Source organism: Gasterosteus aculeatus, chromosome 13, assembly GCF_964276395.1.
Source record: "Gasterosteus aculeatus chromosome 13, fGasAcu3.hap1.1, whole genome shotgun sequence".
Taxonomy (NCBI): Eukaryota; Metazoa; Chordata; class Actinopteri; order Perciformes; family Gasterosteidae; genus Gasterosteus; species Gasterosteus aculeatus.
In genome coordinates, this window is record NC_135701.1 from 4,861,083 (window position 1) to 4,878,175 (window position 17,093).

The following is a 17,093-nucleotide window of genomic DNA, read 5'->3' on the forward strand; positions in this document are numbered from 1 at the left end:
ATCTATCAGCATGACAATACTGCCATTGCTGCAAGAGTTTCAAATTAAAAGACTACCAAGCAACAGGAGGTGGTAATAACCAGCTGTTCTGCTGTGTTGTCTTTCACTGTCGGAAGTTTCACAAGAACATAAAGAAAGTATAAGGGTTCGTTCTGTACGAACAGATCAACCAAACGGGCTGTTGAGATCAAAGATATTGTTAGATCTGATATGAGACTTGGTTATTCCTTTTTACTGCGTCACGTAGAGGGTTTAGCACCACACAGAACAGGACAGCCAGGACACGGTACCTCTCCATCATGGTGGCTGCCTCTTGCTCTCTTTTCCGCCTCTTTCTCTCAGCAATGCCTCGGAAAGCCCTGCCAAGACGTTAAAGCGTTAAGTGAATTTTGTTGGGGATTGAAACTTTACAGTTTGTTTCAGCTGCGACCTTTTGTATTTGTCGGAACCCAAAACTGACCCATGGGTTAAAAACCCTGCAGAATTGATTTGGCTAGGGCATTGTTTATTGTGTTGGTTTTGAGATACAGTTTCTTTAAAGAAGTGCCGAAAAATTGACCAGATTTAAGCCCTTTGGGTCCAGTTGGGTTCGGGCATGAATATAAAGTTCCATTTAAGGTTGCGGTGGCTCGGGCAACAACAGAGGGGTTGAAAGGTGAGGAGGTTTGAGTCCATAAAGGGTTAGTGGGGGGTTTAGAATGGTTAGAGTTAGAACTACAGGGATGTTGTATCCCCCAGAGGCAGATAACATGTGGATATTCTCACACACACACACACACACACACACACACTAGGACCACCATGCAAGATAGGGATCCACAGGAAAAAACACTGAGGAGTAACCAAGAAACCAAGCCTGCCTATCCAAAGTCAATTAACTAAATAATTAAAATGAGAAGCCAACCTACTCTTAGACGACACATAAACCCTTCTCTTAAATATGTGCCCGTCTTGGAGTCTCGTTACGTCTCATTCTGTCAGTGTTTAAGCAGGTCAGCCTTGGGGCGCCTTTCCCAGCAATGACTGACAGGAGTCGTCCGTGATGACGCATGTCAGAAATGAAGACCCTGTATGCAGCACGCTCGTGACTGACAGCAGACAGACAGTTGATGAGCTGTTGGAACGAGAAACAATGGGCCCAAGTCACTGCAGTCTGTGCAGTGCTTATTCTCCCTTAGCGTATGCACTGCTGGTGCAGTTGGTTTTCATCCCCACCTCCCAATCCCTGAAGAAGAGGAACATGTTGGAGTCTTCTTTCAACCTGTCGCTACTTTCGCCATCTGCCGCTATTAGAAACTAAGGCCATCAACAAGCAAATAGAATAAAGAAATAAAAACACGTTGCAGTGGGCTGGTTAACCTTTCGTTGAGGCCTTGTTGGTTTTTGTTGACCTCGTTGGTTCGTGGCAATCATTTCTCAGTTTTTCTTATGGGGATTCTTTGTGAGGTTTTTGTTCTTTAAAAGTTTTCATATTTTGGTATACGTTTAAAAGAAAGTAAGATATTGCATAGTGATATGAAGATTAAGTATAAGACACAGATAACCAGCATTAAATATATTAATACCTCTCGAAAACCTCTCCAAGTTAGCAACATAACTGCTGCTCCAATTCCATTACATTCAGTCAGTGTATTTTGCAGAAACACTCATTGGCTTATCATAAATAGTACAGACATCGACATTTGCAGAACCAACCAGATGTCGATAAGCAGTTTTAAACAATCAGCCAGAACTTTTGTCAGTTTGCTGGTGACGGCTTACTAAAGCCCTTCATCCATGCACCGATCCACTGAGTCGCATACATATCTAGTGAAATGATATAGTCACCGTCGCGTCTAGTCTGTCTTTAGTCCAACTTGAGGGGACGAAGGAGAAACGTCAACGGCAGTGGAGCGTACAGCAGATCCCAGGTCAGCAGTTAGTTCGGCTCTTTGGTTGAATTTTCGTTATCTTCCCCCGTGTGAGTAGATCCTACATAACGCACCTTTATGCGGCTTTCCCCATTCAATACTCTAACTGAGTCACTTATTTGTGCCTCCACTGCTCTTTGCTTAACTGTTGACTGACTCTATACCTTTAAACACTCTGCCCTGCAGACACTGAGGTCAGGAGAGGTTCGGAGGGGGGACACAGGCAGCTTAATAGCACAAAGCGACATACGGGCTGGAGATTGATACCCCAACCAACAGAGTGAGGGAATAAAAAGAAAGAGGGGGAGTGACGAGGAAGAGCAGTGGGTGACGGTTGAAAGGTTACTCACGATATTCTACGGTGGTGGTTTGGAAAGCCGCCATGTGGAGATGAGAGGAAGAAGAGAAGAGGAGACAAAATGAAAGAAGTCAGCAACAAGGCACAGACATGTCACAAAACTCACCTCAGACGGCAACAAAAGGTCTTTTCTATCAACCCAAAACATCCTCAAGCAAGGCCGGAATGACAGTCAGTCTAATGGTGAGGAACAGCACCAGACGGATGGTAATAATGCACCTATTTCTCTGATCAGAATGTGGGTAAGCCCACAGACAAATAGTTCAATCCATTCCACACTAAATGTGTAATTAATCTAACTGCATCTCACCTGTTATATTAGAGGGGAGAGATACTGAGAGACCAGTGGTTTTAATCAAAGCCCGGGGTCGGGCCCATATATCAGGCCGACCCCGGTGGGGATGGACGGACACAGATGGGAAAAAAGGGAGGAGAGAGCCACTGACATGTGCGGGAGGGAAGCGTGGGAGAGACGAGGGGGGAAACATCACACAGGATGAGCTTTGTCTTGTTGAGGACCATAATTATAAGATCTGGAGGAGAGGTGATAATTAGCTAGTCAGGAGGAATGGAGGGTGTGTGTGTGTGTGTGTGTCGGTGTATGCTTGACGTCCGCACATTCTCTACTTTTTAAATGTCCGAGATAGTTGACGCGTTTAGTGTTTTTGTTTGGAGGCTAAAGAACTGGTCACAGCAACGTTTGACACCGCGTGATTTTGTGAAGAGAGACTAAAGAATGAAGACATCCCCCCCACCGTTCAGTCATCGGTGTTGAGTACATTTTGTGAGCATAATCTCAGATACATTTGTACACTTTGTACATACAGACAGCGTGTATCCTTCTGCTAGCTTCAGACCGTTCTGCTATTTTAGCATGAGCTGATTTGACAATAGTGATGCGACTGTTATGGAAAGTGAAGAGATGCAATTGTGATACTAATCCCTAAGAATGTCCTTGCAAATGGACCACTTTCATCTCTATCTTTATCGGGAAAACACTGTTACCTATGCCAGCACTGCTGTCGTCTTTTAGCGCTGTTAGCATCTTAGCTTCAACAGCGGGTTTAATTTGCACCATGTAGGTAATTGAGATGCTTTATTTTAAAACCACAATTTTGGAAGTCAACTCAGAGATGAACATACAAGTGGACTAACAAGTTGTTAAAGCTTCATATATTTGTGAAACCAACAATAAATGTGTGAAGACTCATTAAATGTTTGTAGTAGAACACTGTATCTTGGAAGGAAAAGGACGAGCCAGATCCTGCCAACGTTGTGGTGGTACTTTGAGACACTGTGATGTACAAGCGTGGGAGTGAAGGCGGTATTCCATGCCATACTCACGCCTGCATGGTGGTGGTGGCTGTCTGAAAGCTGAACATATTCTCTTTGGGGAACCAGCTATTAGGATTGTCCTCTGCAAACAGAGAACACAAAGGAGGGGCGTGGTATGAGCGAGGAGGGCGTTACAATTAGAGGGGTAGGATGGTGTGGAGTGAAACATCTGAGGTTGAATGGTCCCAAAAAAGACCTTGTTTGATTCTTTCTCTCTTGTAATATTTAGCGTAGGTGTCGTTTTTTAAAGCTTTGACTTTACAGATTGCACGCATTGTCTTTCTTTACCCCTATCATCGGTCGACGCTCTGTCCTCGCTGTACATCCTCTCCAGTTTCTTGCGGGGTTTCCCCCCATCCTGCGGTGAGGGGTCCAGGTCCAAGGAGCGCTGGCTTGTACACGGCGCCCGAATGCAGGCCACACAATTGGGCGTGTTGTCCTCGCGCGAAGCCCCTCTCCTCATCCCCCAGTTCTGGATGTTGCCGGCGCTACCCGAGCTCTGCAGCGGCTGCGGCGGCGGCGGCAGGCCTCCGTGATGCTGGTGGCCATGGTGATGGTGGCCGTGGTGATGGCTGCCACGGTGATGGCTGCCGCGGGCGGCGGACGGCTGGCTGGTGCAGGACGGGTCTTGGTCGGCCGGCGCCTGGGTCGGAGGCTGCTCCCTGGGACCCTTCAACACCTCCAGCTCCACACTCTCCTCGCTGCCTCGGCCCCCCAGGGTCATCCCTCCTTCCCTGGTGATGGTGTACACCCGGGCTGGCTTCACCGGCGCACTCTCCCCTGGACCTCGGGCCCTCGGCGGGTCCTCCGTGGAGTGGCTGCGCCCAGCCGAGAGCCGACGTTTGGAGGGGCACAAGGGCGCTTGTTGTTTTTTCCCCTGAGGCTGAGAATGTGGAGCAGCACCGGTATCGGACGGGCTGGACTGGTTGGGTTTAGCTATGGGTAGGCAGCGGATCTGTGATGCCAGATTGTTATTATGCAGGCGGCTGACGGCCGGGGAGTCGCAGTCCTGGTTGGGGAAAGTGTCAGATAATAATTGATCTGCAGGTAGAAAACAGAAAAAGAAGAAGATGCAGACAAAGGTTCATATGTGTAATTTATACTGTTTAACACCTCAATACAAATGAACAGAGAGAGATTGTTTGTCTGGGATTCAGAGCTTTCGCAGGAGAGGGGTAAATATTAGCGAGCCAGTAATGCTTTTAGGGGGCTTGGAAGGGACGGGCAGGTGAGAAATCATGAAAGATTTTGAGATGGATAAAGTCGAGAAATAAAAAGCCCTCCTGCCCGTAGGTTTTATTGTGAATAAATGCTTCTCCTCACGGACTGAGCTGCTGCGGTGTACATGCAAGTGACAAAAGCGGCGTCAGCAGAGTTCATCCTTGTGCATCCCTGTGCAAAACAGGTGTCGTTCGAGGCGTTGTAAGATAGTGGCAGCTCGCGGTGCCAGTTGGTAAACTACTGCAGCACGAGAGCTCACTTACACACACAATCTTACAACCAGCAGGTGAAAGGTCAACTTCACACCGGCTAAATAAGGTGCCGGCCCCACGTTGAAACAAACAGACGGTTCGACAGAAATACATTGTAGTCAAAGTCCACTAAGGGGGAAGGATGTGGTGGGTCGAACGCAGGTGACTGCTGTTCATGTTACTCGTGAAAGTCAATGATGACTTTTCTTAAAGTTCCTGCAGGCTACATACTGGATATTATGTTATTGACCAAACATTCAACCCAAATGAATATCTTGTCTTTCCTAAATATAACCAAGTAGTTTTGTTACCGATGTCTTAACTGTTTTCCCGGTGACATCACGGAAATATGCATTACTTGCCGATATGAAATGCTTCGGTGTTTAAATGGGTGCGAATGGTTAGAGAGTCCTGATGGCAAGTGGCTCCTGTCATCAGTGTATGAATGTGTTGAATGGGTGAATGACAACATGTAGTGTATAAATATAAATGAATTCTATATTGTACTTATTATACATTACTACATTGATATTTGCATTTCAGTTTTTTTAATCATTGCACAGCTGCTGTGTGGCTGAGTGGGGAGCATGGTCGTCGATCCCGGGCCCGGCTGACCTGCATGTCGATGTCACACCCGAGAACACTACAGTGTGTGAATGTTACTGACGGGTGTGAGTGGGTGAAAACGCTTTCAGTGGTCGGCAGATTACCACAGAATATAGATTTATATATATATTATGTAAATCGCATATCTAAAGATTGTTTCCCCACCAACCTGGTTTTCTTGGATGGTATTTACTCAAATAGTTACCCAGAAATAGGCAGAAACCGGCTGGTTTCGGTGTTGAGTGTTGGGTGCTCAGCTAACCATCTGAATGGATGACCTACCTGCTCCGTTGCGGTTCTCTGGATTGGTGCTGGACAGGTATTCTCCAAAAGCTCGGGCTGCTCTGTAAAGACAAAACAAGTGCACCAGTTAACCCGCCAGCCACACGTAAGCCTTCTGTCCTGGAAGGCTCTCTGTGGGCGGCCGTCATCACGCACTCCCAGCGACGCCGTGTTCCTGAGCACTGGGAGACAGCTGGGAGGCTCCAGCCTGCCTTGCAGCTGATGGGCCCCATAGGGGACTGTGACTCTGCATGTGCCAGCCATTAAATAAACTGGGAATAAACTCAGGACGCATATACACGTGATAAAAAGCATATATATTGGCACGACGATGAGGACCTGGCATGCAGTACAGAGAAGCTATATATATATATATATATATATATATTGATGAATCCATTTTGAAACATAATGAGACGAGTATTTGGTCTAATGGCTCACAGTCTGTCTGCACCAGTGCCATCGGGCTTTGGCAAAATTACCCCTTTTTTTTATAGATCACAAGAGGTTTAATGGGTGTTTTGTCCAAAGCAAAATTGCAGCGTCTGCACTGACGGGGTCTTGGGTTAGTTGAGGTGAAGCCCGAACAGAAAATAAAATACACAGAGAGACGGGGTTTCGATGTTCCATTTATGAAAGGAAGAGATAGCTGAGATTTAAATCAGGTGAGGCCACACCTGAAAGATTATTATTATTATTAATATTAATGATAAACGAATGAATGAGGATGACAGTATGTGATGATATGTCTTCTGACTCTACATTGAGACTTCTAATCGATGGCCGACTCTCTTCAGCAGCAGCGTGATAAACCCCCCCACACACCCCTGGAGTCCGGGCGTGGTGGTGGTGGCGTTGGCTGATGATGAGGTGATGAAGCTGATGAATTAGCAGCATGAACGTACTGAAGGATGAGAGTCCTGATTGACAGCTCCGATCAATGGCCGCAGGAATTAATGGGTGTGGAGTGATAGGCAGACGTAAGAATGAAACTACAGCCTAAGACATGAGAGAGAATGGGCTTCATTAGCCTCCTAAAGCCACGAGGAAGCCAACTGCTTTTTGTTCAATAATATATTTTCCAAGAAATAATTGCGATAAACTATATTAAAGTTGTTTCGAATAAAATGTTATTAACTTGAAACAATAGAACAATAATAAACAAAAAGCAATGCATTGTTGAACTTAGGAATATTCAGACATTGGAATCTAAAAAAAACATGAAATCACCGATATAATTCAGATGAATTAAATCAAACCACACATCTGGCTCATTTCATTTTAATGACCTCCGTGGGCTTACGGACGAAATGTTTCCTCCCCATCGCCCCCCACATGGTCATTAAAGCAGACGGTGAAACGTGTCTCAGCTTGGTCCTTACTGGTCACTCTGTGCTGTGTAAAATCTCACAATGTTAGCCAGAGCCCTTTTGGCTTCCACCATCTGAATGGACGACATTCACACCGAAGTCTTCGTCCATAAGCAGAATGCCGTAGAAGGTTTACCTCTCCTTTGAAAAGTAGAACAATGACTCACAATAGCTGCAGTTTCATTATTCTCTCCTTTATATTTTTGGGACAAAAGCTAAGGAGCATTCGACCCACGGTCCGACTGACTGCAGTCCGCTCAACCGTCTTCCTTGAGTGCGTCACATCTTCTTTCATAGTGAGGCACAGACTTCTAACCCACATGCTTGTAACGATAAACAATAAATATTCCATAGGGGGTAAAAGCGGACCAAATTCATAGTGTGCATCGCTGCTTTAAACAATCACTATCACAAGGTAAGGCAAGCAACCGGATGAGAATCATTCATTTCCCCGTTATGTGGTGTATAGTCAGTGGCTGCACATTTTTTCAGGTAAATATTATAAATTGAATGTATTAATTGGTTCAAACAACGTTTCCCAGTATTTTAGGTCAAGTCCAGGGGAGTAGGGTTATTGAGGTCGGGTTAGCTATGCAGAAGATGTCAGAATGGGAGCATTTTGATTGTCTCTCAACGTCGTTGAGAACGTTGGGGGAAGTTGCTGTCTTTCCAAGTACAAAGGTCCATTTGGAGAGCTCATTTTATTGCACCAGGGTCCAACAACCTGCTCCGAGCAGTTCCGGTTCTGGTTCTTCAGTGCATCCCTTCCCTTCAGCGGCCCTAGTGATCCGGCCTGGGCCTCCAGCATCATTAGTCCAGTAAACGGGATCTGGGTCAGTGCGCAGCGTGCTGGTTGCCGCCAGAGTTACGCCCCCCCCCACCCCCCCCCCCCTCCGATCCTGAAGCTTCATCGGGGCCTCCTGGTCCTTTTTAAACGCATTCATTTAGAAGTCTCGGAAGGTTTTTACCACGTTGAATTATACATCACAGCTGGACTCTGCTGAGCTGTGGCGCTTTTGCCTTGTCTCGCCGCGGCGCTCGACGCAGGCGTGTTTTATCCGGCCGCATTGTTTTCAGACATGTGAGTTGAGGAGGGGGGGGGGGGGGGGTGGTAGGTGGGGGAGAGAAGAAATAACACGATGACATGAGGGAGATGTGTACGTCAGACCGAAATAGAAAAGTGAGGGAGAGGGAAGTGGGATGAGGAAGGGAGGCATAATAAGTAAGAAGAAAGACCATTAAATAAGCACTTAAAGAAGACATATGGTCCACAGACTACATGACATCACGTGCCAGGCATCTTCTCCTTCTACGTGTGAGGGATGGTGGAGACGCCTGGGGGACACATTCCCGTCTCCGCGGGAATAGAGGAGTCCTCCGCCAGTTGGACTGAGTGCCTTCACTTTTGTCAACGTGTCCCTTATGTTTCCAGCGAGTCGGCCGCGGTGGGAACCAATACATGCCAAGTACAGCGTGAATACGCGGTCGCCTCGAGAAGGAAGAATAAATACATGGTTACTAGAGTAAATGCACGGTTACGCAATATCTACACTGTAGTCAAAGCCCTGAATGTGAATGAGACTTGGATTACACGGCAGGAGCGGTGTGAAAGTTTGGACGGGCTATTTGGTGCTTCTTTTCCAAACCGTTTTAAGGTGAGACGCAGACGGTAAAGAGCCATCGTGTACAGAAAGGGGAGGTATCGGGTTAAGGCCTGTCACTAAATCATTTTCAGTTCGCGTCAATGCAATCGGCCCTTGTGAAACATGAAACATGTCGGTTGCAGAGAGCAAATAGCACTTAGCTAGTTAGCATTAGCTGCTAACTGCCAAACGGCAGCTAATTGACTAACATAGCGATAAATTCAAGGACTTGGCAAAGGTAGTTTATAACCTTGTCCTGATGTGTTTTAATTGGAATGCTGTTATTTGAATATTTTCACAGAAACACAAAATAGAAACTATAGCAGGAATCGTGAATCTTTAAGTTACTAACAGCTCTAACCTGCTTAAAAGACAGCTAATCCTGCGATATGCTGTATTTCATCTAATGTTACCGACTGCTGTAACAAAACCAAAAAACAATTGTTATAGGCTGACATGCCTCCTCAAAGAAATCTTTTTTTGTCGTGGTAGCTGCAGTCAGGCAGAAACATCCATGATAGTGTACGTTCATCACACTGACGTTCTGATCATCAATAAAGAGACTAAATCAGCCTGAGTTTACGGTTAAAGTAATATACGGTAACTAATACAGTAGCGGTTTTCCTCAAACAGATGCTGTGTCATCATGCATAAGGTGCATTGACTCGCTGTGACACAAACTGCTCCATGTGTTTGGATCCTGCTGTGCCCTCCATGTTCCATCCGCTCACTGGGTGCTGATCGCTGGTACAGGCCGTAATTGGTCCGGTCAATGAGAGCACTGCACGGCCATCATACTGCTCATATCCCTGCTTCATTAACAGGGCTGCAGGATGGCTAATGTAGTTATGTTATCAACGGAAAAAACAGACTTTGCCCTCTGGAGGAAAAGGGGAAATCAGTAAAGCGGGTTGGGGGAGGAGAAGGGAAAGGATGGCTGACCAGAGGGCAAAAAAAAATATTACAAATATTGCACAGAAGAAAATCACCTCTGGCTTATCTTGAAACTATAGATCTTAACATACGTAATTGGAAAATAATATTTTTTACTCTGGCGATCAAGGTTGCAGGATGCAAAAAAAGAAGCTGTGGAAAGTGGAATTTTCGTTCGTGTTTTACAACAAAGATGAAGCAAGTGTGTAGCAGTTTGAGGGATCTATTATTCAAAAGGGATTCTATCATTCATAAGTATGTTGTTGTTATTGTATAATCACAACCTTTTGCAGCCAGAACCAACTTCCAAAAGGAATATTGTGTAGTCACCACAAACAAATATATGAATGCTTCACGTCGTTCGAAACATTAGAATCTTCAATCAGCTACAATACGTTGTATACTTATCAGTTTGAAAATACTCCAGACTTGTGGGTTTCAGCCAATCCTCACTCTCACTCTCGAGCGTCATTATACGCTCCACGCATTTTGGCTTCTCAGTGGTTGAGGAAGCTGTCGCCCATTTCCGCGTGGGTTTAGATCCAATAGGCTTATTTTTACACAACAGGAGTTTGTCTTTATCCCCCACAACAATTGTCCAGATAGACAAAGTGCTTACAGTTATAACACATTTTATCATCCTGGGCGGCCTCAGAGTGCAACAGCAAGTGAGACTTTTACTTTAGTTAGTGTTGATCCCCTTCTACTAAAATAGGGTGATAGTCGTTTTTAAGAGAATCAGCCACATTGCACTTCCATGTATCTACGGTCGGCTGAAGGAACCAACCACACACCGACTCTGGAGAGAGGTCTTTTTACCAGTTGGCAATATCTGGCATGATGTTCATTTAGTAAATGATGGTCCATTTAGAGTCAAATAGCCCATAAAGAAGGGTATGCTTTAGAGAGTCGTTACCTTGTGGCTCCAAGGTCATGGAGTCGAGTGGTTCTGGTGGTTTCACATCACTCGTCTGCAGTCAGTAATAAGGAAGACCGGGAGGCTCTAAACTGCAGCAACATCACAACCATTACATCCACTACTAATACACCGTCTATTGTGTTCACCTGAACAGGGTCTGCGACCACCGAAGAAGAGATCACGAAATCCTACACACTGTCCGATCAAGAGCTTTATTTACCCAAAATGACGGTTAATCAGCGTGAATGCATTCGAGTTGACTAACTCTGAACACAAAACCCCCAAGACAAGGGACAACCACTGACATTCCCACCGCTTACACTGCTTACACACTTTCACTTTAACTGCTTACAGTGCAACTATCGCTTTCAGGGAAATTTAATCAGCATCTATTTCTGCATTAATTTCTTATTATTCAGCTGAAATGTCCCCTGCTTTTAGTCCGCAACTAACAACTCAACAAATTGGAAACTCTCCATCTTTGACTGACAGTTAACTGCTTTCAGTGGGTTTGTGTCGATTTACGTTCCGTATCTTGCTGCTGCTCAAAAGGCAGATACCCATCGATTACAAATCTCCCTGTGGAGTCTGAAGACTTCATCATCACATGTCCTTTCTGACTGCTCGCTCCTTATTGAAAGGTCTTGGCTCTGTTTTAAGACAAATATGCCCACTTTTATTTGTTTTGTTCGCCGGCTATATTTTCATTATCTGAATTATAAATCCTGAAATCACCAGCCTGTCGGCTTTCATCGGTTCGCCTCTCCGTCCACACCGTCACTGCCGCGCTCTCAGCACACTGTGAAAGGCTGATGGCTTCATTAAGGGAGAAGCGCTCCGCTGCACTCCGCCGGCGACAAAGGCGGCGCGTCAGGCAATTACTCATATCGTCCAGGAGGCTATAAGAGGCTTCATCTAAAGGTGCCAGGGGGATGGAAACATATGTAAAGTATCTCATCTGAAAGCGAGGCGAGGCCAGACCGCCGCTGATGCTTTTATTTCATTTACACTACAGAAGAGCTCAGCTTAGCTTTGATGCCGCTTGCCGATGAGTGAGCGTACTTCTCTGGATGCTGGGCAGGTTAGGAGTTTCAAGACGCTCCCAGAACACACAAATCCAGGGAACTCAAGTCCTCTTCTCGCCAGGCGTTTTTTGTCTGACCTCTGCTCCGCTTAACGAGATCATGCCTCTCTCATGAGAACGATGCAATGTAAATAACAGGTCAGGCTCCATCGGCTTAGGAGGACGGTGTGGGCGGCTTCATTGGTATGGCAATTCCTTCTGGTCATCGCTGAAGGTCAGCAGATAAATCGAACCTTCACAAAGCATATGTAATATCTGGAAGATGTTTCTCCTTAAGGTTTTAATAAGATTAAATGGCAGATATATTTGTATATTGTTATTCCAGTGTTTTAATGATCACTCTGGAAATAAATTAAATATAACCTAAATGCCTCATAAAAATGGCTGTTAATCTTGTTCCAGTGGGGAGTCTAAGGGTGTTATAATGGTCCGGCTATTAAGTGAGAGCCGTGTCTAAATAAAAACCTTTCTCTCGTGGAAAATTGAATAATTCCCCTATTGCCAGAATTTTGCTATTGGGTTTCTTTGTTGAGTGATATTTCTCCCTCCCCCTCATTTCCTGTCGACTATTGGAGGAAGAAATAAATCGACCAGACAAATAGTTGTACAACTTGAAAATTACACCACACTTAGTAGACTAGAGAAGAAAACAAATGAGGCATTGAACCCTCAGAACACTGTGCTTACCTACTGCCAAGAACGGCAGCGGTAGCACCGTGCTCCGAGGCTGCTCTGCTGTGGTGCATTGCAGAAAATGGACGGAGTGGTGAAGAAGGAAGATAACCTGCAGAAACCATCAGCTCAACAGTAAAATATCGAATGCGCCTTGAGGTTACAAAAGGACGATGTTACTCAACACACTTTTAGGAGGGCAACATTAAATGTAGCTTTTGGAACGGCCTTTCCAAGTCCAAATTGTAATTCCATTAGCTCATCATAAAACGACTGTCAGAGGGACTGATAGTAGAAAAAGGTCAGCGCAGGTTAGATTGGTCAAATAAAGACTTTCACCCTGCAGACGCAGTTTGTGTCTGAAGTGCAACCAGGTCAACGTAGATTTCTTTTACCTTAGTTGTGTAACGTAACTAACAAAATAACAGCAGTTATGTAACAAGCAGGCTTATTTGAACCAAAACCAACCAAATCTCTCTCCCTCTCTCATCTTTCAGGTTTCTCTTCACTGCGTCACAATATGAAGACGTGCTGCATTAAAGCCAACGTGCCACGACATCATTACGGGCCCCGAAGATCCATCAGCACAGCAGGGTTTTACAATCTAGCGTTGTTTGTAAGTCTCAGTCATGGTTTCCCATGATTGCGATTGTGACAGGTTAATGTTCCAGAGAGGGGACCCAGATGTTTTATCGCCGAGAGCCACACTGGACCGTGGCTGGAGCTAATCTGTGCGGGGACGGGGACGGGGACGCTGCTGGTCTCGCGGTCCTGTGGGAAAGAGACCATGAAATCCCATTTTCACTAGAGTTGAATCTATTAATGCCCGGAAACTGTTGTGCTGTGCAATTCCTTTCTAAAGTGGCTTGAACGTTGTTGAAATATTAAATGCGATTGTACTGCAAAGATTTGTGCTGCGCTGGAGAGGAGGTTTGGGCCATAAGTGCTTCGGGCACAGCGCCTACAAGAAAACTCATGTCTGCCTTACTTCCCCGAAAAACACAGAGCACATACAACGTGTACAGTAAAAGACTTTCATCCTTTTTAACCTTCATACAATCCCCTTAGAGATTTAAAACACAACCCGTGCCCAGACGGTCAATGGGGATGTAGTACAATGGGGATTTTCTGAGAGTTAATAAATAATTTCCCAGATTTTAGTCATAGATGTATGAATAAAAAACTTGAACATTCTAAGATTAAAAAGTCATACATTTATCAGAAAAAAGTTAAATCCTATGATATTAAACTCTCAAATAACTCACTTTGCAAGGCTCAATCAACCTCATCAACAGACACCAACCATTCTGTCCATCAATGCATCCATCCATCTGTCCATCAATGCATCCATCCATCTGTCCATCAATGCATCCATCCATCTGTCCATCAATGCATCCATCCATCCGTCTGTCTATCAATGCATCCATCCATCTGTCTGTCTATCAATGCATCCATCCATCTGTCCGTCTATCAATGCATCCATCCATCTGTCCATCAATGCATCCATCCATCTGTCCATCAATGCATCCATCCATCTGTCTATCAATGCATCCATCCATCTGTCCGTCTATCAATGCATCCATCCATCTGTCCATCTATCAATGCATCCATCCATCTCTCCATCAATGCATCCATCCATCTGTCTGTCTATCAATGCATCCATCCATCTGTCTGTCTATCAATGCATCCATCCATCTGTCTGTCTATCAATGCATCCATCCATCTGTCCATCAATGCATCCATCCATCTGTCTGTCTATAAATGCATCCATCCATCTGTCAGTCTATCAATGCATCCATCCATCTGTCCATCAATGCATCCATCCATCCTTCCATCCATCCGTTTGTTCAGAGTGTGACACGGGACACAAAGAGGACGATGAAGAAACAAGCATTAGAATGTTTCAGCACCTCTTCCTCGCTCAGAGACCATCCTCACCACAATAAAACCACTTTAGGGGCAAATGAATTCAGAGCGTGGACAGTTTGTCCGTATGTGTTTGTCGTGACTGTCTATTCTATCTCTGCACCACTACTCTCCCTGTAGTACAACACCACTGGATTACATGTCTGTACCCAAATATATCCAAATGGATTTGCCTCCATTTTTTTTGGATTTTACAATCTGTACAGCTTAGACTGCTCAGAAAAACGTTTTGTTCTAGCTTTTATAAATACAGCAGACCAGTTGGCCACTGGTTGTCCTTTCCCCCCAGCTTCAGCTCCCACCACCGGCTATGACGTCCCCTCGGTCTCGCCTGTTCCCAGTCCCTGGAGGCCCTGACTGGCTCATCATTTTCTACCTCATTAGTGTCAAAAGTAGCAGCGGGATCCATTTTTCTAGTTGTATCCAGCCGCTCCAGCTGTAGTCACCTCGTGTACATGAGAGCAATCTTCTGCAGTCTGGATGTCACGGTATAGAGATATTTATTTTAGAGAAAACTCTGTTTCTAAATCATTTTTCACGCTCAGTAAATCCCTTTGCATTGCAGATTTAAAAACTGCTTTTCCAGAGCGCTCGTCAGTGTTCAAAACCAACCTGAAGCTGAATCCCTGCAGCACTATCAAGTGGAACACTTCACGGAGAGACACATTAAGGGACAGGTGTTCAGGAGGGCTTCAGGTCAATAAGAGGACATCCCGTTAAACACACTTACTCCCGAAATAATCCCTCGGCTGCATTTCTGTTCACACTGAAAACACATTCAGACACACGTTGGATTGAATTAGTGGGAGAGGCCAAACGAATCGTCGCCTAGATGGGTCATTCGGTGTTTTGCTACACAACGCATCTCCCGGCTGAGCGCACACGACTGACAGCGGGCGCGTGACCGTCGCCTGTGTCACGGCCTCTGAGGTCGGCGAGCGTGGGTGGGCGACGCGGAGGGGAGAGCATTAGTCATCTCCGGAGGGACGGAGCGCTGATCCCCCACCCGGGAAAACGGGAGGCCGCTCATGACTCACGCGGTCAGAGCTCAGGCGCCATTAGAATTAGCAGAGAGCCCGGCGAGTCCTGGACGACAGTCTGCAGAGGGGATGGATGAGGGCGGTGAAAGGGATCTACAACACGCACAGCAGGCCACCAAATGGACTGAGATGTTCCTCAAGTCATCATTACGTACGTCGCAGTGAACCGCTTCAGGAACTGAGCTAAACTCGTTCCTTCCCAGTATCCGTAACCTGGGACTGGGGGGGCGTGGGGGGTCTGACACACACCACCAGTCAGCCCGGTCCGTCCGAGGTGCCGAATGCATCAAATCTGAACCTGAACCTGACTACACCATGTTATTGTTGTTGGATTCAGAAGTATTCTGTCAAACAAGTAAATATATTAAGTAGACTTAATTATGTTTCAATCAAAAACTTACAACTACTTTAACGATTGTTTTCATGATGAATTCATCTGCAGACAATCCAAACATAGTTTGAAAAACTACATAAAAAGACCAGAGATTAACGGCACGTACGAAAAAGTCTCGCTTGGATTTGTTTGATCTCCAGATAAAGATTTTCCTGATAAAATATCAAATAAGAAACAAAATGTTAAGGACTTCAGGACGATGCCTCGTCCTTTCGTGGTGGATAAATGAGTTGTAAAGACCTTTTACTTCAGACAATCCACCGGGCGAGAAGCAGAGTGCGCCTCTGGCACCAGGTCTTCAGGTCCCAGATGGAAGAGTTCTCGTGGAGACAACAGCACTGGCTCTTCTCAGTCTTCTCAAAGTGAGGACTCCGGGAGTTTGGAGGCAGCGGGGCTCCTCTACTAACTCTGCCCTCCCTCCAGCCCGAAACCCGCACACTCACCTGACTTTTGCGGCCACGGAAGATATCGCGTCGCTCCTCAGGTTCTTCCTTTTGGACACCGCAGTACCCATGCTGAAGTGGAAACGACCGCGGAGAGACACACGCCGACCATTCCACACGCTGACCGGCTGGGGAAGCGGAAGAAAAGAGGAGCAGACGCCACGCGGCGGTGGTCGGGGGGGCGGGGCGTACAAATCCTGCGTGTCCCGCGAGACGAGGCGATCAGCATCGTCTGTGCGGAGAGGAAGAGCCGCGCGTGATGGATGCGCTCTGCGCTCCGCTCGGCTCAGCGCTCCTCGTCCGACTGAGCCCCCCAGGAAGGAAACGCAGACCATAAAAGGGAAGGCGGGGGGGGGGCTCAGTGGAGGTCGAGGAGGTGTGGACACTCGAGCCCACAAGTAATCTCGCAGTTTATCGTCAGCTTTCTCGCGGAAAACCGTATCATCCACGTGGGCCCTGTCTAACCCTCAAGGTGTCCGTATAGAAGCGCACTGTGAAAGCTCCGTGGGATTCTTACTGCGTGCATATTAGACAGCAGTCAGATCGGGAGTGAAACATTTGGTTCCCTTTAATAACCGTAGATGGAGATAGTTATTTGGATGCAACCTCTGGGACCACAAATCTCTTGATGATGTTTATGTCATCAGTGTTTTTGTAGGGTAATGTCATACAGAATCGGTACAATTTGTATACCTTGCTTTCTTTA

The 17,093-nt window shown here is 46.0% G+C and overlaps 1 protein-coding gene across 1 annotated transcript in view; it reads right to left on the reverse strand.

The window, feature by feature from the left end:
* Window positions 1-16,832, reverse strand: part of nsmfb (NMDA receptor synaptonuclear signaling and neuronal migration factor b) — a 43,947-nt gene extending 27,115 nt beyond the window's left edge. Inside the window, exons 1-6 of the mRNA XM_078087083.1 lie at window positions 16,388-16,832; window positions 5,964-6,025; window positions 3,892-4,644; window positions 3,613-3,685; window positions 905-907; window positions 291-359 (exon numbers count right to left, since the gene is read on the reverse strand). Of these exons, the coding sequence (XP_077943209.1) occupies window positions 291-359; window positions 905-907; window positions 3,613-3,685; window positions 3,892-4,644; window positions 5,964-6,025; window positions 16,388-16,722 (1,295 nt within the window). The 5' untranslated portion in view covers window positions 16,723-16,832. The remainder of the gene's footprint in view (window positions 1-290; window positions 360-904; window positions 908-3,612; window positions 3,686-3,891; window positions 4,645-5,963; window positions 6,026-16,387) is intronic.
* Between the last annotated feature and the right edge of the window lie 261 nt (window positions 16,833-17,093).